Source organism: Leptopilina heterotoma, unplaced genomic scaffold (assembly GCF_015476425.1).
Source record: "Leptopilina heterotoma isolate Lh14 unplaced genomic scaffold, ASM1547642v1 Lhet_87, whole genome shotgun sequence".
NCBI classification, from domain to species: domain Eukaryota; kingdom Metazoa; phylum Arthropoda; class Insecta; order Hymenoptera; family Figitidae; genus Leptopilina; species Leptopilina heterotoma.
In genome coordinates, this window is record NW_025111190.1 from 395,253 (window position 1) to 417,105 (window position 21,853).

General features: G+C 21.7%; 4 protein-coding genes across 6 annotated transcripts in view; 1 reads left to right on the top strand and 3 right to left on the bottom strand.

Annotated features, from left to right (window-relative positions):
- LOC122511548 (protein Gawky) overlaps positions 1 to 7,177 on the bottom strand; it is a 94,420-nt gene extending 87,243 nt beyond the window's left edge. For 2 of the 3 annotated variants that reach the window (XM_043626875.1, XM_043626874.1), the window contains exon 1: positions 7,021 to 7,176. The gene's annotated coding sequence lies outside the window, so the exon portion shown is untranslated. Of the gene's footprint in view, positions 1 to 7,020 lie in introns of all 3 variants that reach the window. The other variant, XM_043626869.1, reaches the window with a different exon arrangement.
- A 2,471-nt stretch (positions 7,178 to 9,648) lies between these two features.
- LOC122511566 lies at positions 9,649 to 10,551 on the bottom strand. Its single transcript, XM_043626909.1, has 3 exons — positions 10,398 to 10,551; positions 10,181 to 10,320; positions 9,649 to 10,104 (listed from the first exon to the last, which is right to left on the bottom strand). Exons 2-3 carry the CDS (start codon positions 10,234 to 10,236, stop codon positions 9,786 to 9,788), a joined length of 375 nt encoding a protein of 124 aa, XP_043482844.1. The 5' UTR covers positions 10,237 to 10,320; positions 10,398 to 10,551; the 3' UTR covers positions 9,649 to 9,785.
- A 128-nt stretch (positions 10,552 to 10,679) lies between these two features.
- Positions 10,680 to 14,396, top strand: LOC122511564 (uncharacterized protein C7orf50). The gene is made up of 3 exons (XM_043626906.1): positions 10,680 to 10,891; positions 12,566 to 13,274; positions 13,809 to 14,396. Exons 1-3 carry the CDS (start codon positions 10,809 to 10,811, stop codon positions 14,085 to 14,087), a joined length of 1,071 nt encoding a protein of 356 aa, XP_043482841.1. The 5' UTR covers positions 10,680 to 10,808; the 3' UTR covers positions 14,088 to 14,396.
- Positions 14,381 to 17,573, bottom strand: LOC122511565 (thioredoxin, mitochondrial). Its single transcript, XM_043626908.1, has 3 exons — positions 17,252 to 17,573; positions 16,823 to 16,946; positions 14,381 to 14,718 (listed from the first exon to the last, which is right to left on the bottom strand). Exons 1-3 carry the CDS (start codon positions 17,422 to 17,424, stop codon positions 14,605 to 14,607), a joined length of 411 nt encoding a protein of 136 aa, XP_043482843.1. The 5' UTR covers positions 17,425 to 17,573; the 3' UTR covers positions 14,381 to 14,604.
- Positions 17,574 to 21,853: the final 4,280 nt, after the last annotated feature.

The window sequence follows — 21,853 nt, forward strand, 5'->3', positions numbered from 1 at the left end:
TATATATATTTATCGGTCAATTTATATTATTTATAAATAATAATGATTCGGACATCTCGCGTATATTACGTAGTATTTATCATATACTTTGATAAGTTATGATATGCTATTTCTTTTTTTTTCCTACATTTATTAATAATATGAGATCTACATTTCACTTTATAATGGAATTTCACCTCGCGTACAATAATAAACTGAATCGACACAGAAAATATACTCATCGCATTGCAATTATAAACTGATTTTCAAATAGCAATTAAAGGATTATTTTCAGTATTAAAGGAAATAATAGTCGAAATCACATTTGCGGTATCTCCATAATAATAATGAAATTGATTATTCTGATGCGCCTGCATACACAATATTTCTATATTTGTCTATATGTTGCCATTATTCCTTTTTTTCTTTTATGCGAGAATTTTTTCTGTTATTTTCAGAAGTAGAAAATTAAACATTAAAGAAAGAAAATGTCTCTGGAACTTTTAACTTTTCATTACGTAAAAATAAAGAAATTTCTATTTGGAGCACAGTATTGAAACTTTGTTCATATATAATCTTTAAGTATCAAGTTTTTATATTTTTCAAGTGGACAAATGAAAAGTCTTATCTTCAGTTTAAAACCAATATAAAACTTTGAAAAATTAACTACAGGTGCTAGTTTCAGCTTCGTTTTTATTCAAAAAGTTATAATTATTTAAAAACTATAAATTATTTTAATCTGCATTGTAAGAAATTAAACGTTTGTTTGCTTTTGTTATTAGGGTAAAAGACAATTGAAAGAATTGATCTAAAGTTAACCATATAACTTTACAAAGAATGAAAACTACTTTTAGAAAAAAGTTTCATTTTCTTAAAAGTTTTGGTGTTTTTTCGGTATTTTTGAACATTACGGAGCCTCTAACTTCGTAATTTTACTTTTAATCGAAAAATGTCCCAAGAGAAAAGTGTTTACTATCGAATTTTGAAAGTTAAATTTAATATTTTTAGAAACTAACTCATTTTTATGATACGTGACGCAAAATTATTGTAAAAATAGTTCAGTTTGAAGAAGAAACAAATAAATTTTGTTCAGAACGTTTATTATTCAATAAATTAGAAATCTTTTGGAAATGTTCGCTCTTTGCTCTTGTACAGGGCTCGAACCCAGTGAAAGTATTTAAAAATACGGACTTTGCGGACCAAAAATGAAAAATTACGGACCAATTACTGCCAAAAATATAAACAGGACCGAATTGAATAAGATAACATTTTACTTAAAACTATAAATTAAATTTTTTGTATAATAATTAAAGATGACCGAGCGATAAAATCATTATTTTATATTATAACAATATTGTTACTGTAACTTCTTCAAAATTATTTACATCTTTTCAAATTCATTTGTTTACAATTCAATTTTACAAAATTTCAATTATTCGCAAATTCTTCAATTAAATATGTTAAAAAATAATAACTTCAAAAAATTTCAAAAAAAAATTCAATTAAACCTTTTCAAAAAAATTAATTACACAGAATTATTAATTAAAAATATGAAAAATTCAGATTTCCAAAGATTTTAATATGAAACCTTTTCAAAATTCAATTATTTCCAAATATTCACTACGCTATAATGCTGATATTCAATTATTATCTACTGAATTTAATTTTTAAATCAATTTTTAGTAGAAAATTCTACTAGAATTCAATTATTTAAATACAAAAATTAATAACTTATTGAATAAATGAATGTTTCTTTAAATTGAATTCTTTTGACAAATTTTAATAAAATTTTTAAAAATAATATACATTTTTCGAGGAATTCGATTAAAATAATTGTATTAAAAATAACTGAAATTCTGCAATGAGTTTTATTATTTTTGAAAATATGTAATTATTGAATTCCTAAAAAGAATTTCATTATTATTTATGAAAATAATAAAATTAATGCGAAGAAATTTATAAAAAATTTGTAAATACATAATTGAATTCCTGCGTGAAATTTTTATTATTTATGCAAATAATTAAATGTTTGTGTAGAATTTTATTAAAATATTTTTTAAATAATTGAATTCTTTTGGAAAATTTTATTAAAATAGTAGATATTGAAAATTATTGAATTGAGGAAAATTTTTGAAAATAATTTAAATTTTACCGAGAATTTTATTAAACTTTTTAAAATAATAATTGAATTAATAAGAAGAATTTTATTAAAATTTTTAAATAATTGAATTCTTGCAACGAATTTTATGAAAAATTTCAAAAATAATTGAATTCTTACAAAGAACTTTATTAATTTATTTTAAATAATTGATGTTTTGCAACGAATTTTATTAAAATTTTCAAAAATAATTGAATTCTTACAAAGAACTTTATTAATTTATTTTAAATAATTGATTTTTTTCGAAAAATTTTATGAAAATTTTGTTTGAAATAATTAAATTCCTGTGAAAATTTTTGTTGTTTATGAAAATAATTGAATTCCTATAAATATTTTTCCTAAAATATTAAAAATTGTTTACAAAAATAATTGAATCCCTGTAAAATTTTTACATTATTTAAGAAAATAATTGAATTATTATTGCGAAAAAATTTATAAAAGATAGATTTGTAAATAATTGAATTTTTTGGATCGTCCATATATTTCGTAGCACTTTTTGGGGAAGGGGGGGGGGGTCAAGCTGTTTGTTACGTAGAATTTTATTTCAATTTTTTTTTTAAGTAATTGAATACTTTTGGAAAATTTTATTAAAATAGTAGATATTGAAAATCATTGAATTGAGGAAAATTGTTGATAATAAAATTGAAATTTTGCGAAGAATTTTATTAAAATTTTTGAAGATACTTGAATTTTGGAGAAGAATTATTATTTTCAAGGTAAAAATTGTATTTACTGTTTTACTGAGGAAAATAAAAATAATTTTTATATAGTCTACTTTTTATAAAGGATATGACTCTTTTAATGAAGAAGTATACTTGCATTGTTTATAAATTTTATCTCTCGCACTAAGAGTCTTTATATGGGAATGTTTGTTGGATTATTTAATCAGACTATTTTTGTTCGCGTGCATGAGTGTGACATCTCCGTATTTTGTTACACCTGCAATCTATCCATCTTTGTCAAATCAGTGCCTTCTACCATTTAAAGGAGTTGCCGAACCATTACGTTTCGCTTACTACAATTACATTGACAGCATTTTAACGACGTCAAAACAAAACCTAAAACTTCTAACTTTCAAAAAGCGGAAAAAAAATATAATAATACAAAAAAATATAAATAACAAGCAAAACTATTTTTTCGCATAAAAACAAAATATACTTTCTGCAAATTATTTAATTCAAATTATATGAGTAGAAAATATTTATTCTTTCACTGCAACCCTATATTTCAACCCTTTCTTAGATTCTTGGGGAAAAAATATCAAGGATTTTAAATACTAAATCAATATCACACGTTGACATATAATTGCAGGCTATTCTCACATAATTACACCATCTAGAAAGTTTCTGTGTTCTCTCTATATAGAATTAAATTATTTTTCGAAGTAAAGAATTCTTAACTTTGATAGTCTTTGCATTTTAAATATATAATTATTGTCAAAGAGGAGAAAATAAAGAAGAAGTAAAGTCGAAATCGTCTAAATTATAAATATATTTTGTGAAATAAAAGGAAAAAATATAGCAAATTGTATCATTACAAGTATACCCCGACAAAAGTATATACACCTTACAAATAAAGTATTCAAATTAGTGTTTATATTAAAAAGAAAAATAAATATAAAAATAAAATTAAATAAAAAAATTAAATTAAAGTAGAAAAAAAAATTAAATTAATGATGAAGACATTAAAATTAACGACCAAATTTTTTAATTTCAAAGTTTATTTATCTTCAAAGTATATTTGTTATCAAAGTATATATTTATTGTCAAAGTATATTTGTTATCAAAGTATATTTATTTTCAAAGTTTATTTATTTTCGAAATATATTTATTTTTGCGACGTTTATTTATTTTTAAAATCTATTTTGTTATCAAAGTATATTTATTTTCAAAGTTAATTTTTTGAAGTATATTTGTTATCAAAGTGTTTTAATTATTTCTATTTTTTTAGGGACATAAGAAAATCAAAAACCGTAAAATTATTATAAATAAATAAATAAATAAAACGAAAAGTTATAATTAATAATAAAATTTATAATAATCGAGACATTATTTTCAAAGTACAAATTTATAATTAAATTCCGATTAAAAATATTAAATAGATAAATTTAACAAAAAAAAGTATTTTTATAAAGGATAAAAATAATTATGAGGCATATAATTACAAAAATAAAATAAGGAAAAATAAAAACAAAATGTAGAGAAAACACTGAAAAAGTTATTAAGTGACATTTATAAATAAAAATTTATTTTAAAATCTTTTTTAAAAAATAAAAATATCGAAAATTAATATAAAAACAAAAGAGTTTTATGGTAAACAAAATTTATTAAGAAAATTATTATTTATTTATACTAAAACGAAACTTAACAATAAATTGGAAATTGTGTTTTAATTTTAATTGTAATTTTTATAATTTTAATTTTTATAGTTTTATATGTATAGGTATAATTTTATAATTATTAATTGCAAATATATTTTCAACAATTAATATAGAAAAAAATCTTGCTCAAAAAATTCTGAACGTTCATCTGAATGAAATATTTTTTTAATGTAAATATTTTCAAAAGTTACTCAAAGAAATAAAAACCAATAACAAATTCAATATTTATTGAATATTATTATATATTTTTTATTATATTTTTATTATATATATTATTATATATTATATATTTTTTACCAAAAACTATTGGAAATTAAAATTAATGACAAAAAAGAAACAAAAGATTAAGAGAAAAAGTAATTAATTTAAATATTCTTTATGTAGACGAAATTTAAAATTAACCAACTTAAATTTTTGTTCTTTTAATGATATCGAGTGACGTTTAAAATGTAAATTTATATCAAAGTTTTAACACATTGTGTAATGTAAACGCAATCTACAATTCTAATATCAAAGTCGGGTTTTTTTTACTCCCGGTTGACATTTAGTTCATTTGAATTGCAAGTTTAAAAAAAATATTTACCGAGTTTTGTTACTATACCTTCAATCAAGCCACTCCAATACAAATAAACCAATTTTTTCAAAAATAAAAGAATATTAACGTTAATTACAAAACATACAATGCTAAATTATTGTTATTTTCGAATAAAAATCTGTCATTTCGTCTATATAATTGAATTTCATTATACACTTGTATTGTAACAATATTTAGTGAAGAAAAAATATTATGAAAATGTAAAAAAAAATTTCAATTCAAGGTAAAATATCTAGACCAAAAATAAATTCTAAAAATAAAAGTTTTATTCTTTCAATTTTATTTTTTCATAAACGAGATGGAATTTTTGAATTTTTATTTAAACAACTAGAGTGAAAGTAATTAATTTTCTCTCTCATAATTTAAAATAATGATATACTTAAATATACACAGGGGATTTAGTAGTGTTTTATAAAATATATTAACGTAAAAGAATCATAAAATCACTGACGTGAATGTATGTATATAATAAACTCACTATAGATCAAAGTATCATGGAAAATAATTTACTTGGAAGGTGAGGAATCTCAGCGAGAGGAAATTTCTGCCAGACGAGGAGGCAAATGGGAAATAAATACGTGCAAGAAGTTGAGACCACATTCCTAAGACACTCCCACCTTATTTTCAAACACGACATTTATGCAAATAATTATTAATCCAATTCATTTTTTGATTTATAATGAGATGATTTATGTCTATAGAATGCATCTCCTGTTCGACACTATATATAATAGGCAAAACTTGTCATTTGATGTTAATTCCCATTAACTAGTTCTCCTGGGAGGCTGACCTACTTGGCACGCTGAGGAAACCGGAAGAGGATCTATCGGTAGATGGTGTATATGTTATTGTCCACTCTATAAACGGCCTTCCCAATAAAAAAGAACATAAAACCTTTTTTTCATTCTCACAACGCAAAAACTTTAAAGCAATTCCATATTTCGCCTATAAAAATATCTCTCTCTCTCTCTCTCTGCTCTGCAAATATTCAAAGTTTTTCTCTATATTTCTAGCAAAAAAATCCAATAAAACGATGACATTAAAACTTGGGTGAAATAGGGGAAAAATAAGAAATATATAATACCGGAAGTTCTATTTGATTAATTCAATTTAGCGAGCAATTTGCACAGTGTCGCTTAAGAGAAAGTTTCGAATCTTATAGAACATAGTGTTGAGGTTAAGAAAATCTGCTGCGAGAAAATAGAGAAATTTATATATAGATATATGTATGCGGTAAAATGATATACCTTCTAAAAATGAATATCTTAGAAGACAGTGCAGTCTTTCAAAATACAATGGTCATCGTCTTACCAATCGGTAATTTACCGCAAGATGTGCTGATTTCACAGGTCGCTTGTTGCTTCGATGAAAAACGCGATAAATCCGAAAGGACCCGAACGAAAGCGAACTGCCACGTACAAGACCTTTTTTTTCTTCTTTCAAAAAAGAAAAAGAAATACCTACATCGCATTAACATTTTCGAAGGATATTCTACAAATATAAATACCAAGCATCATACAATAATCTACCGTATGAATCTCACAAAAAGCCGGACGTAAATAAACTTGATATATTCACGACTATCAATATGCGACTACTATGCACAATATCGTAATTTTCTCAAAGCAATTTGATAAATTATCCTCGAGGCTCCTATACGACTGAATTTTTTCCAATATTTATTCGAAAAATAGTTAAAACAATTAATATTCGAATAATGTTGGGGAAAAATATTTCTCCAATAAAAATATCAAGAGGGAGAAAAAAATGAGTCGTAAAATGCTTACGAGTAAAGAGGAGAGTTGACCGAATACGGAGACAGGTTATATTTATATTTTTTTAGCCTCGCACCGAGACAAAAGTAAATAGGATATAAATGATAAATTTTTTGTATTCTCATTAACTCACCTAGGGCAATATGTTCACTGGCTTTCACAGAGAATAAAAGTCTCACTATCACACAAAATGCTCCACTTTTAACTCTCAAAAACACATTACGTACATGCAGGAAAATTTTATTGAAAATGAGCCTCCATTGCGCACGAAGTTTCAGAGGTTACGTACAGTTGGCGCTGCTGTCGTCGAAAGAATGACAAAAATGCGATAAAAAAAATAGATCCAAAATACAATTGTCCATTTTCTCAATTAATACCATATAAATTTGTTATTATTCCCGTATTTATTAATTCATAAAAAGTTAATAATATTAAATGAGAAGAAATACTCTTTAATTGTTCTAACTGCGCAGTAGTCTAGTTTTTCTAGCCTTTCAAATTCAATCGCGCATGCGCATTACGTAAAAACAAGCAAAAAGATGTCAGCACTTCCTATTCAAATTATACCGCGAAAATTTGAATTCTAAAAATTAATAAATAATAAATTAAAAATATATAAAATACATTGTTTATATTTTGAGAGTTGCCTTTACAATTTTCATAAATAAATGAACGTCAAACGGTTTCAATTTGAAATTTTATAAAATTTCAATGAAAAATGAATTTAAATTGGAAATTTAAATAAACTTAGATTTTTGAAAAATTTTAATAATTCAAAATCTTCTAAAATTAGATAAATTTGTCAATATCTATTTAATTAATTATTAAAAATAATGGATTTATAGAAGAATTTTAGTTAAAAACACTAAAAAAAATTTAATTTTGAAGAAGTTACAACTTTACTTTACCACTTTTTTAACCACATCTTTACAAATAAAAAAATTCTTCTTCAAAATTGAATTATTTTCAAAAATTTTAATAAAATTATTGTCAAATTTTCAATTATTTTCAAAAATTTTCCTCATTTCAATGATATTCAATATCTACTATTTCAATAAAATAACCCAAAAGAATTCAATTATTAAAAAACAATTTTAATAAAATTGAACGCAAACATTTAATTATTTTCATAAATATAATAAAAATTTTACAGAAATCCAAATATCTACAAATTTTTTATAAGTTTCTTTTCAACAATTCAATTATTTTCAGAAATAACAAAACTCATCGGAGAATTTCAATTATTTTTAATATAATTTTAATCAAATTCCTTGAAAAATGTAACTATTCAAAAAAATTTTATTAAAATTGTTTTTCTTTCTTAACTTTTTTTATAATTTTTCTTTTCAAATATTTTCAATTTTAAAATTAATGTATTAAAAATCATCGTATTGTTGCAAAGAATTTTATCAAAAAATTTAATAATAATAGAATTCCTTCCAAGAATTTTATTAAAATTTTGAAAAATCCTTATATTAAATTCTTTTAAAGAATTTCTTTGAATTTTTTTTAACTAATGGAGTTTCTTTAATAATTTAAATTGAAAATTTTCAAAGCAATAAAATTTTATGAAGAAGAATTTTATTAAAATTGTATTGAAAATAATTGAATTCTTGCGAAGAATTTTACTATTTATATAAAAATAATTGAAATGTTTTGAAGAGTTTATTAAAATTTTAAGAAATAATTAAATTGTTACGAAGAATTTTATAGAAATATTGGAAAATAACGAAATTTTTTCGAGAAATTCAATTAAAGTTATTTTGAAAATAATTGAATTTCTTTAAAGAATTTCAAAATAATTGAATTCATCACAAAAATTTTATTTTCTATTGAAAATAATTAAATTCTTTCAATATATTTTTTAAAGAATATATTTTAAAATTGCATTAAAAGTAACTTAATTTTTATATAGAATTTTTTAAAAATATTTTGAGAATAATTAAATTATTTTTAGAGAATTTTATATTCTTGATGAAATTGAATTTTATGGAAATATTTGAAAATAATTGAATTCTTTCGTGTAATTTTATTTAAATTGGATTAAAAATAATTTAATTCCTGCAAAGAATTTTACTATTTACAAAAATCGTTGAATTGTTCCGAAGAATTTATTAAAATTTTAAGAAATAATTGAAATTTATGGAAATATTTTTAAATATTTGAATTCATCCGAGGAATTTAATTAAAATTGTTTTGAAAATAATTGAATTTTTGTAAAGATTTTTACTACTTAAAAAAATAATTGAATTGTTTTGAAGGATTTATTAAACTTTTAGAAAATAATTGAATTCTTTCGTGAAATTTTTATTAAAATTTTTAAAAATATGAATAGTAATAATTAATTTTGTACTTAATAAGTGAATTTTTTGAATTTTGATCTTTTTGTTTTATAACAATATTTTTAAACTTGATTAATTTCAAAAAGGTTTAAATTGGAAATTTTAGAAAATTATCATTCCTATGAAAAAATAATAATAATTGAATATTTAGAAAAGGAATTTTTTTTTTTTGAATAATTATACAATTAAATATTTCGTAAATAAATTTAATAGAACATTTTTTTTAATAAAATTTTTTCCTTTATTTTCTAATAATAAAAAAATTTTAAGTTTCATTTTCAATTAAATTTTTTAATTGACAGCTATAATTTATAAATATTTTTTTTTCGTTATTTTTAAAAAACTTTTAATTTTATTAAAACAAATTGAAATTATGAAATAAAATTGCAATGAGAGAGAATGAGTAAAATAGAGACAAGTAAATTATTTTAATTTTTAATACATGTGCAGGATAATTACAGATTATGTACAATTTAAAAACTTTATCTGAAACATTCATTAGGTTTCATTAAAGTAAAAGTTGAAAACTATTTTCTAAATTATACTATTTATATCATTATTGCATTTTACGTTGTGCCTCAATTTGTTTCAATCGAGTTTCAAGAGGCATGTCAAGTAGGTCGTCAATATCATTTTCCTCTCTTAAAATACAGAAATAGATCATGAAAATAGCAAAACTAACCATAATTACGTATGGTGTACATGCAGGCCAATTTGGTTCACGATAACGAGAATGTTTAGCTAAATGTGTATAGGCTTTTGTTCTCGAATAAACAACCGGCTCATCTACATCATCGCTCTCCGTCAATTTTAAAGGTTGTTGTTTGTCGTTGGCTTTCGTACAAAAATTCAATTTACATATCCGAGGAAGTAATCTAAAAAACAAAAAATATAATTTTTGTATAATCAACACATTCACCGTAATAATTTGTAATAATTTATTTTAATTACCTTTGAGATAAGTTGGAATTTTTTGCACACAATGAACCTAACCTCAACAAAATCATTATGTCAATTCCGTCAATTCTTTAAATTTGTCGACAATTTGTGTTTGAAAACTTTTCGTTTATGTAAATTCTTTAAACGTTTTTCTAAAATTGAAACATTTTATAAATGACGCAATATTATTTTACATACAAACAATAATAATAATAAATATTAAAGTTACCTTTCCTGTAGTTAGGTGTATGTTGTGTCACTTTTTTTTAAGTAAGTTTTTTAACTATAAAATTCGCAATCTTAATCAAAAACACAATAAATTAAATTCAATAATGTGGAGAATAATACAATAATCAAAATTAATTTTTCTTTGCGAATTTCATTTATTTTTAAAATTCAATAATAGAATTTTGTTCCTTTAAGTTTAAGCTTCATTTCCATGAGTTTCATGAAAAGACAATTGACAACAATGCACGAAAATTGACGAACATGCTCGATACGAACCGAAGAACACCGATGATTGTCGATGTTGGCGATCTTGTTGTTCTTGTTGTTTGTAAAAAAGTGAGGTTAGAAGTAAACAAAAATTTTACACCCTAAATAAATTGTTACTAATATTTAAAAAATTATTAAATTTACAATGAAACATAAGTTGATGAAACGACCTACAAGTCCTGATGGGGCAATTGACGAGAATTCTCCAAAAAAGCTAAAAAATGAAAGGTTTGTCATTGTGTTACAGTTTATTCTTAACCACGTGTTTTTCATGTTTTCTATAGTTCATTATTATTGCCCTTTGTAATATATAAATAGTTTTATTTTATTATACATAATATGTATAATAAAATATTTATATATAAATGTAATTCATTTTTATTAATCAATCTTTTACGTCCGAGAAATATTAATTATAGATCAAGGAAAATAAACGAAAACATTTAGATTTCGAACATGTGGAGTAAACTATAAATTAATTTGTTCGAATGTTTTCGTTTATTTTCCTTCATCTATAATTCATTTTTAACGAATTAAGAAAGGTATTTAAACTTAATTATTACTCAAGTAAAATTAATCAATATTGTTGTAGTTTAATAATATAATTTATAAATTATAAAATTCTTCTCAAGAATATTTCTTTTTGTAAATAAAAAAAAATTCTTCGGAAGAATTTAAATATTTTCATAAATAATAAAATTCTTCAAAAAAATTCAATTATTTTCATAACAAATAAAATGTTTCAGAAAAATTAAATTACTTTTAAAAATATTATTTAAATTCAATTATTTTCAAGAGTTTCAATAACAATATTCAATTATTTTCAACAATTCTGAGATACTTAAAATTCTTTGAAAGAATTCAATTTTTTCTAGAAATTGTCAAATTCTTGACAAGAATTCAATTATTTTTGTAAAAAATAAAATTCTTTTAAGAAATTCAATTATTTTCAATACAATTTTTTGAATGAAATTTTTAATAAAATTTCTTTAAAAAATTCAGATAAAATTCTTTGAAACAATTAAATTATTTTTATATGAATTGTAAAATCCTCCACAAGAATTCAATTATTTTTGTAAATAAGAAAATTCTTCTGAGAAATCCAATTATTTTCAATACAATTTTAATAAAATTTCTCTGACGGGTTTCAAATTTTTAATAATTGTAATAAAAAATTATTCTACAATTCAATTGATCTCAAAAGTTTTTTATAAAGTTCTTTGTAAATTTTAATTATTTTCAAAATTTTCAATTAACATGATTAAAAATTACATTATTTTTACGAAATTTAATGAAATTTAAAAAAAAATGTAATTAAAATTTAATGAAATTTAAAAAAAATGTAATTATTTAGAAAAAATCTAATATAATTGTTTAAAAGAATTTAATTTTCTATGAATAATTTTAATATAATTTAATAGAAAAATTATTAATTGCAATTAATAATAAACACAATTACTTTAAAAAATTAAAAGAAATTCTTCATAAAATTCACTTTCTTTCAAAATTTTCAGTAAAAATTATTTTTTAAAAACTCCATTATTTTCAAGAATATTGAAATTAATTCTTAAAAACAATTTAATTATTTTAAAGAATTTTAATAAAAATCTTGCCAAGAATTAAATTTTTTTCAAATACAATTTTTTTACATTTTCTCGAAAGAATTCAATTATTTTCATAAATAATAAAATTCTTCGAAGGAATTCAATTACTTTTAAATTTTTTGAAAAATGCTTTGCAAGAATTCAATGATTTGACAGTACATTAATTTTAATATTAAAAACATTTAAAAAGGAAAATTATTTCAAAAGTTATGAAACAAAAAAGCAAACCAACAACTAATTTCAAACTGTGAACAGAATACCGGAATAAAACGATCATTAATATAGATTATTTTTTTAGGAAATCGATTGACAATTTAAAAAATGAAATACCACTCGAGAAAGAGGAAATCAATATTTCTAATGTTAGTGAGAAAAAACACAAGAAATCAAAGAAAAGAAATATTGATCCAGAAGAAGACATCCAATCAACAAATGATTCAATCAATTTAAACGAAACTGAAGATAACACTGAATATAAAGAGAAAAAGAAGTCCAAGAAGAAGAAAAAATCGAAACATGAAAGTGAAAAATTAGAAATAGATGAAGAATCCACAGAGAATGTACGGGAAGAAGACAATGAAAAAGAAGTTAAAAAATCAAAGAAAGAGAAAAAGAAAACAAAAGTTGAAAAATTGGAAATAAATGAAGAAAATCCACAAGTCGAAGAGATGAAAAATGGCAATGAAACTAAGAAGACAAAGAAAAAGAAGAGAAAGGAAATAAAAGAAAAATTAGAGGCAGATGGAAGTATTGAAAATGAAGACGAGGAAACTAAAAGTGATAACACAGTTAAAAAGCCAAAGAAAAAGAAATTAAAAATTGAGGAAGAGAAAGATGGAGACGATTCAAAAGAACAACTAAGTGACGAAGATAATAATGAGACTAAAAAAAAGAAAGGACCCTCTAAACGACAATTGAAAAAAGAAAAACAAGAAACAAGAGAAAAAGAAAAACATGATGCAGCCAAGCATAAGACTGCAGCTAATGTTCTAAATTATCTGTCTAAGGTAATTGATTATTACACTATTTAAATAATTATATTTTCCTTAATTTAACATTCTTTATTTTTCACTTTTTCAAATATTTACGACTGTAATTATCTTTTATTATAATTTATTTCTTATTTACAGGGAGAAGATCGTAAGAATTGAAACAAAATTGTAGCACGATGAAAATAATACTTAATTCCATTCTATTCTTTAATTTAACGAATTAATTCATTTTTAATCTCTAAATCTAAATCTCTACTTAACTTTTCATTTCTTTGTATAAAATTTATAATCTAAGCTTTAATTGTATTTTCAATATCAAAATTTTTCAAATGCATTTTTAATATTTTAAATATATTAATTTATTCAATTTTGTTTTTAATTAAACTTTATTTCAATTAAATTAAAATTAAGTAATTTAAATCAATTATCAATTAAACTAAATTCTTCAATTCCAATACTATATTTATTTAATATTTAATTCGAACACTTTTTTAATTTTAATTTAATTTCCTCTTTTAATTTAATTCTTGACATTTTTTTTTATTTCAGTGGAAACATGCAAGAAGCGAGTGGAAATTCGAAACAATAAAGCAAGCATGGTTAGTGAACCATTTTCTCGATGAAAAATTAATACCGGACAAATTTTATCCCACCGTAATAGAATATTTCGAAGGATGCAAAGGAAAAGCAAAAGATCTTCTACTAAAGAAAGCTATGGACGTTGTTAAAGAGGTCGAAGCAAAATTTGAGGAATCAGAAGACGCTGTCGAATCAGTAGAATATCAAAGAGCAAGGCAATTGCTTCAAAATTTACCAACAGATGTTTAAAATCATAATATTACAATGATAAATAAATTTTTATTTATTTAAATTATCAAATTTTGAAATTTTTTGGAGTATCAATTTCAAATAATTTAAATTTTATTAATTTCAAATTATTTAGTTTTCGAATTTAAAATCGTTTAGTTTTTTGAAGTTAATAATTCAGATAGTGTTATGATTAAAATTATTGTTCAAATGTAATTAATATTTAAGTTAAATAATTTTTTTTCAATTGTACAAAGTATTGATTTTATACTTTAATTATATATGTTGAATTGTTAAAAATAAAAATGAGAAAATTTGTAAAGTCTAAAATTTTATTTCGAATATTTTACTTTACACCGTTGTACATTATTAATCCCTGACTTTTAAAATAGCTTTCGCTATCTTACAAATACATAATTCACAAATTGTGTTTTACGTCCTCTCAATTATAAAATTCTGAGACTTCAATTGTGATGTATAGTAAATCTATTTACTCTAAAATAATCCAATCACACCTTTATACAATTAAGATCTACTATTATTTTGCATATTTGTCGACAAATTGACGTAATTTGTCTGTGTCTTGTAGTCCAACAATTCGCTCCAAAACTTTGCCGTCCTTCATGGCAATTAATACCGGTACCGAACCGACCTGAGAAGAAAATTGCTTTTTTAATATTTTTAATTAATTAAAATAATAATTTTGTTAGTACAAGTTTCTACTTAATTCTTTGACTTATTCTATTCAATTGTCTTTTTTACTGTATTTTTAAATATCAAAAAATTTAGCTCTCCTAAAATTTAATTCTGAATATTAAATTGAAACGTTATTCAGTTTTTTATTAACTTATTATTATGCATATTACAAAATTTTTTATTTTCAAATATAAATTTTTTAAATAATATTATAATCAAAATTCAAAAAATTCACTTATTAAGTACAAAATTAATTATATTTCATATTTTCAAAAATTTTAATAAAATTTCACGAGAGAATTCAATTATTTTCTAAAATTTTAATAAATTCTTCTAATCAATTTAATTATTTATTTAAACAGTAAAATCTTTACAAAAAGTCAATTATTTACAAAACAATTTTAATTAAATTCCTCGGAAAAATTCAATTTTTTAGAAAAATTTAAAATATTTCGAAAATATTTAATTTTTTTCTAAAATTTTAATAAATCCTTCGAAAAAATTCAATTATTTTTATAGATAGTAAAATTCTTCGCAAGAATTCAATTAATTTTATAAATAGTAAAATTCTTTGCAGGAATTCAATTATTTTCTAAACAATTTTAATTGAATTCCTCGGATGAATTGAAATATTTTTAAATATTTCCATAAATTTCAATTATTTCCTAAAATTTTAAAAAATTCTTCAAAATAATTCAACGATTTTTGTAAATAAAATTCTTTGCAGAAATTGAATTATTTTTAATACAATTTAAATAAAATTACACGACAGAATTCAATTATTTTCAAAAAATAATAAAATTCTTGTGATGAATTCAATTATTTTGAAATTCGTCAAAGAAATTCAATTATTTTCGGAACAACTTTAATTGAATTTTTGAAAAAAATGCATTATTTTTAAATATTTCTATAAAATTCTTCGTAACAATTTAATTATTTCTTAAAATTTTAATAAATTCTTCAAAACATTTTAATTATTTTTATAAATAGTAAAATTATTTACAAAAATTCAATTACTTTAATATAATTTTTTAAAATTTTAATAACATTTCATGAAACAATTCAATTTTTTTTTAATTTTTAATAATATTTTGCGAAAAATTCAATTATTTTCTAAAATTTTCATAAATTCTACGAAACAATTCAATTATATTTATAAATAGTAAAATTCTTTGCAAAAATTAAATTATTTTCAAAAAAATTCCACTAAAGAATTCAAGTTTTCTCTTAATTTGATATAAAGTTTTTTAAAAGAATCCAATTATTTTCTAAAATGTTAATAAAATTCAATGATTAAATAATGTTCTTTTTCAAGTACATATTAACAAACACGATTATTTAAAAAACTTGAAGGAAATTGTTCATAAAATTCAATTATTTTCAAAATTTTTAATTAAAATTATTAAAGAAAAAAACTATTATTAAAAAAAAATTCAAAGAAATTCTTCAAAAAGAATTTATTTAGAATTTTTAAAAATGTTAACAAAATTCTTCACGAGAATTTAATTATTTTCCTAAATTATAAAATTCTTCAAAGAAATTATGTTATTATCAAATTTTTTGATAAAATTCTTTACAATTCGATGATTTTCAATAAATACATTAATTTTCAAATTGAAAATACTTATTTAAAAAGAAAAATGATTAAAAAAGTTATGAAACAAAAAAGGAAACAAAAACTAACTTCAAACTGCGAACAGATTACCAGAATACAACGATTATTAATATAGAAGAAGATTTACAACTTTTTAAAAATTTCGAAAGAAAAGACAAGATTTTAAAAATATAAAATAGAAAAAAGATAGTTAGCATTTCAATAAAAAATATATTGACACTGATATTCTTTCAAGTTACTATAAATAAACTTTATCGAGCCATTAGTAGAGGACAGTTAATAAAATAAAATTTTCTATTTTTAAAATGAATCCAATTAAAACTAATGTTAACCAGAGGCTGTTCTGTGCCAAATATTAAAAATATACGTTATAATAATTATCAATTAAATTTTATAATTTTCCTGCAGAAAAATATACGAGAATGAATAAATAAAAAATTTTCACCTCATAATCAAGAGCAAGATCTGAATGTTCGTCAATGTCAACTTTTGCTAGTAGAATTTTCCCCTGTTTTTCTGCGATCACTGATTCAATACGTGGGGTTAACATTCGACAAGGATTGCACCATCTACAAAATAAGCATGTTAGTTTGAAATTATGTCAAGTATTTCGTAATATATTGCAAAACAATAATTTTTAATTATACGTATATTCTAGAAGAGACAAAAAAAGACTAATTTAACAATAAAAAATCCCACTACAAAACTAAATTATAACAACAACATTTTATTCAATTGTTTTGAAAACAATTAATTATAAGAGGAAAACAATAATATTACAAATCAATGTTATTTTCAACAGGAAAAAGTGAGGTTATGAAAGCATGTATATTTTTAAATGCTGTACTTCTTCAAGAGAAAATTATTATCTTACGTTGCAAAAAAATCCACAATAACTGGAACTTTAGAATTTTTTACTCGTTCATCAAAATCTTTATTATCCTGAACTTTAAATGTTGCTGATACTACTGCTTCTTGAGCAGGTGCATTTGCGAAATTCCTCACGTTTACTGCACTTCTAGCAGCTCTCACTGCTCCACGTATCATGATTATATTGTTTATTATTCAAAAAAAAAAACAGTATCACAATAAATTTTCCTCCTTTTTACAAGAAAAATAATAGAACGTGATAAACGTGATGAAAATAATGTGTAAATTATTTCCATTCACTATTTCACTTGGAGAAAATTCGATCATTTTTAAATGCTTCGGTTGTGAATTGTGACTGGTTGTCCTTTCTCGACAAGAACCAATCAGATTTCATGCATTGGACACAAGTCACAGTGTTGCCAATAGAGATTTTTTAATTTGCAGTTCAGAAATTTTTTTGCGCATTTCAGAATACACAAAATTTTGGAAAGATGGCTATGTCAGCTATGTGTGAAAGTGTTTTTTTGCAATTGTAATTTTTAATTATTTTTAAGTAATAAAAGTATAGTTAATGATTCAGTGGTTATGAGAAATGTAGTATTTAATACCAACATATTGGAAATGTATTTTACTGCTCGAAATATCGAGGATGTCTATCCTGATTTTCTTCCGATGGTTCGTACCAATTGTCATTACTTTTATAATTTTCATAAATTTATATTGGAATTCAAAAATGTTTGCTTTATTTTACAATTGTATTATTTTCTGGTAAGAAATATTATATTTTTGAGAAATTGGGTAAAAAAATGTAAATTCTTTTCCGTTATGGCAAACGCTTTTAAACGTCGCATCTCGCATACTTTCATAACCTCAAATTCGACAATTGTTTCATTTTTTTTTTAAACACAGAATAAGCATTATTTTTGTATTGTTTAATAGTTTGAGATGAGAAAACGGGGAGAATATATATTCTACCTACGAGTACAAAAGAAAATACTTGAAACTTGTTACAATTTGTCTGAAATTATCGAAAATATCGACGAATTTTTTGGTGACGCAAAAAGTTGCGTGATTGATGGTCTCATCATTATAATAATTTTTTTTACAAAATTGACATTGGGGATCAGTGGCAATTGAATTATATTATCGAGAAATGATTACTGGAATTTATTTTTGTAAGTACCTACAGTTCTTTTTATATATTATATTATAATTAATTTTTCTTGTGTCAAAAATAAGGTTAGGAACTTTCAAATGTCACGAAGGTCGTAATATTTATTTTACAAATTTAAAGAAGAATTTTATTTTAAAATTCGAGAATAATTGAATTAAAATGAAAATAATTTTGAAAAAATTGCAGTGAAAATATTCCTATTATATAAAATAATGATTTTATCACTCGGTTATCTTTAATTTATTATAAAAAATAAAGAAATTGATCACTCCGAGTCTTCGCCTCGGAGTAATCAATTTCTTCATGTTTTATAATAAAATATTCTTATAAGTTGTTAAATTTCAAAAAGGTTTAAATTTGAAATTTTTAAAAATCCTGATTCCTGTGGAAAAATGATAACGATTCAATATTTATTTAGAAAAGAAGTTATTGATGTTTTCGAATAATTTTACAATCGTTTTTAACAAATGGAAATTTTGTAAATATTTTTTCCAAAATAAATTAAAAATTTCTTAAACAAACTTTGATTCATAACATTTTTTTTTTAAACTTGTACTTTGTTTATGAATTGCAATTGAGAAGCAGAAATTGTGCAAAATATTTTCTACTTTCTAATTTTAATTTTCCAACAATTTTGAAATTTTTTCTTTAGAAAAATGGAAAAAATAGCTGCATAATTTCGATTTGTCAAACAATTTAGTTTTTCATATTAAAAAGAGGACAATTTTGAAATTCAATAGAAATTAATAAATAATAATTAATAAATTAATAAATATCAATAATCGGGATAAAAATTATTTTTTTCACGATTTAACTCACAGTTGTTATTTTTCAATCAAAGGGTAATGATCTGATAATTATTTGAATACTCGAGAGTTAAGCTGTTCATCACAAATCATAAATGCGATCACATGATATTGAATTCCAACATATTTCTTTGAATAAAACACTTCTTTGTTTTCAACTAGGTATGTTGATCATAGGATTATCTTTCAGTGTTCTAAAAAAATATTGCGCTCAGCTATTTTTTATCGATAGAAATTTCGTTTGATTCAAATTATTCACATTCAGTAAAAATAAAAAAATTGCACTAAATAATCAATTATATAATTTTTTATCGAATTTAGTTTTTCGATTGAGAATTAAAATTGAAAAATCGAATTTATAATTGTTAATCGTAAATTGTAAATTATAAATTATAAATTAAAAACTATAAAAATTCAAATTAATACAGAAATGATGATTTTTTCTCCATTCAATTTTTCTTCTGTTAAAAAATATTTACAAACTCAAGTTTTCATTTTATGAAAAAAAGCATTTTGAATAATTATTTAATTCTTATTTTTGAATAATTTTGAATCTTCTGCGAATAAACAATATAAACATCATGTGCGTGCCTCATCAGGCTTTAAGATGACAGAAACAAAAGTATTTATATTTTTATAGTAGACATTCCTTTGCAAATAGTGACCTTGTATATGTGTCATCATACGTTTACTATTTTTTACTTCCCAGAAGTATTCAAATTTGATTAATTACAATGCTAAAAATGACCAAATCAATTTAGTGTCAAGGTGGAAAACTACTGTCTTGTTAATATTTTGTTATTTATAAACAAACGACTATGTAGATTAGTGCTGAAGAAAATCTTTTTCAAGAGGTGTTTTATTTTCTCTATTATACAAGAGGGGATTTTCAAATTTATTATTTTTAAATTATTATTATTGTTTTCTTTTGTGTTTTAAATTTGTCGTTATTATTATTATATTTTTTTCCTAGAATATATTTTAGAAATTAATTTTTTTACATTCTATCCTCTTTAACGAGATACTGTTGTAGTTCACAACGTTTACAATCAACGAATTAGGAGAAAGAATATTTTTTTAAAGCAAATTTTTATAATTTTTCATGTATTTTTTTATAAATTTCTTCGCATTAATTCTATTATTTTCATAAATAATAAAACTCATCGTAGAATTTCAATTATTTTTAATTCAATTTTAATAAAATTCCTCGAAACACGTAATTATTCTTAAAAATTTGATTAAAATTCGTCGAAAGAATTCAATGATTTAAAAATTTGTTGATGAAATTCTTGATGAGAATTAAATTTTATGAAAGATTCAATTATTCAATAAATTATTTATTTTTGTATTTAAATAATTAAATTCTCGTTGAATTTTCTTAATAGAAATAGATTTATTATACCATTATAGCGTGAATTTTTAGAAATAATTGAATTTTGAATAGATTTCAAATTAGAATCTTTAAAAATATTTATTTTTCATACTTTTAACTAACAATTCTGTAGAATTAATTTTTTTGAATACTTAAAGCCTATAATAGAATTTTTTTGCAATTATTAGAAGTTTTCATTTCCTAATATATATTTAAATTCTCAAAGAAATTTTTTTAAAATAATTAAAAGTAATTGATTTGAAAAAGAATTTTAGTTAAAAAAAATTTTGGGAAATTTTCTGGAAATCAGAGAAAAGCAAAATTAAATTTTTGTGACAACACTGATTATTTTAAAAAGAATAATTTGTATTCAGAAAAATTATGCTCCTAAAGTTCTTGACGTTTAAATAAATGAAAATATTTATTTAATTCTTCTTCAAATTAACATGTTACGAGAATAATTTTGCGTCACATGTTAAAAAAATTAATTACAAAGTTTCTAAATGTTCAATTTAAGTTTTAAATTTTTGTTACAATTAATATGAAAATATTTTTAATGAAAAATATTTCGTTCATTTGAACTTTCAAAACTTGTAGATCATGCAAAATTTTATAGTTTTCTGAGTGAGAAATATTCTTTTCAACTCGTTGATTATAAAAGTTCTAAATTTCATCGACGTTTAATGAGAAGGTATTTTTATTTAAAAAAAATTGAAAATAATCAAAATTAAATACTGATTATTTGTTTAACTATTTTTCAAAACTGAGCCATTTTTTAAAAACAAATTTTAAATTCGAATTCAATTAAAAGTGAGATTAAAATTTATTAATAATCTATACAGAATTACGCAAATACGCGGTTTTCCGATCAAAACAAAATTATATAATATTTGAGAATCTATTTTTGGTATAACAATAATATTTCTTCAATGACTTCATAGATCGTAGATATTTTTGTGTATAGGAGTTTAAAACGAAAATGATGGAAAGATTTGATCATCAGCCATACATAAATACTGTCGAGAAGTCTTTTCATGATCTATTGACATCCAAAGACGTAAGAAACTAAGTCTTTCTTGAATCGTATTCTTTAAATAAACATTTATGTTTAAAATCCATCGAACGATTATTATAAAATTAATAATTCAAGTTCTGTTCTATAATAATCTTTTTTAGAAATTTTTTTAATTCAAAATATAAGGAAAAGAAAAAAGTAAAATAATTTTTTTTATTTAAAAATAAATTTGACTTATA

Coding starts and splice junctions, on each gene's coding strand:
- LOC122511566 (XM_043626909.1), bottom strand. CDS start 10,236: ATGATTTTGTTGAGGTTAGGTTCATTGTGTGCAAAAAATTCCAACTTA. Junction 10,105..10,180: donor AATTCCAACTTATCTCAAAG/GTAATTAAAATA, acceptor TTTGTTTTTTAG/ATTACTTCCTCGGATATGTA.
- LOC122511565 (XM_043626908.1), bottom strand. CDS start 17,424: ATGATACGTGGAGCAGTGAGAGCTGCTAGAAGTGCAGTAAACGTGAGG. Junction 16,947..17,251: donor ATTGTGGATTTTTTTGCAAC/GTAAGATAATAA, acceptor CTTATTTTGTAG/ATGGTGCAATCCTTGTCGAA. Junction 14,719..16,822: donor ATCTTGCTCTTGATTATGAG/GTGAAAATTTTT, acceptor TTTTCTTCTCAG/GTCGGTTCGGTACCGGTATT.
- LOC122511564 (XM_043626906.1), top strand. CDS start 10,809: ATGAAACATAAGTTGATGAAACGACCTACAAGTCCTGATGGGGCAATT. Junction 10,892..12,565: donor AAAAAGCTAAAAAATGAAAG/GTTTGTCATTGT, acceptor TTATTTTTTTAG/GAAATCGATTGACAATTTAA. Junction 13,275..13,808: donor TTCTAAATTATCTGTCTAAG/GTAATTGATTAT, acceptor TTTTTATTTCAG/TGGAAACATGCAAGAAGCGA.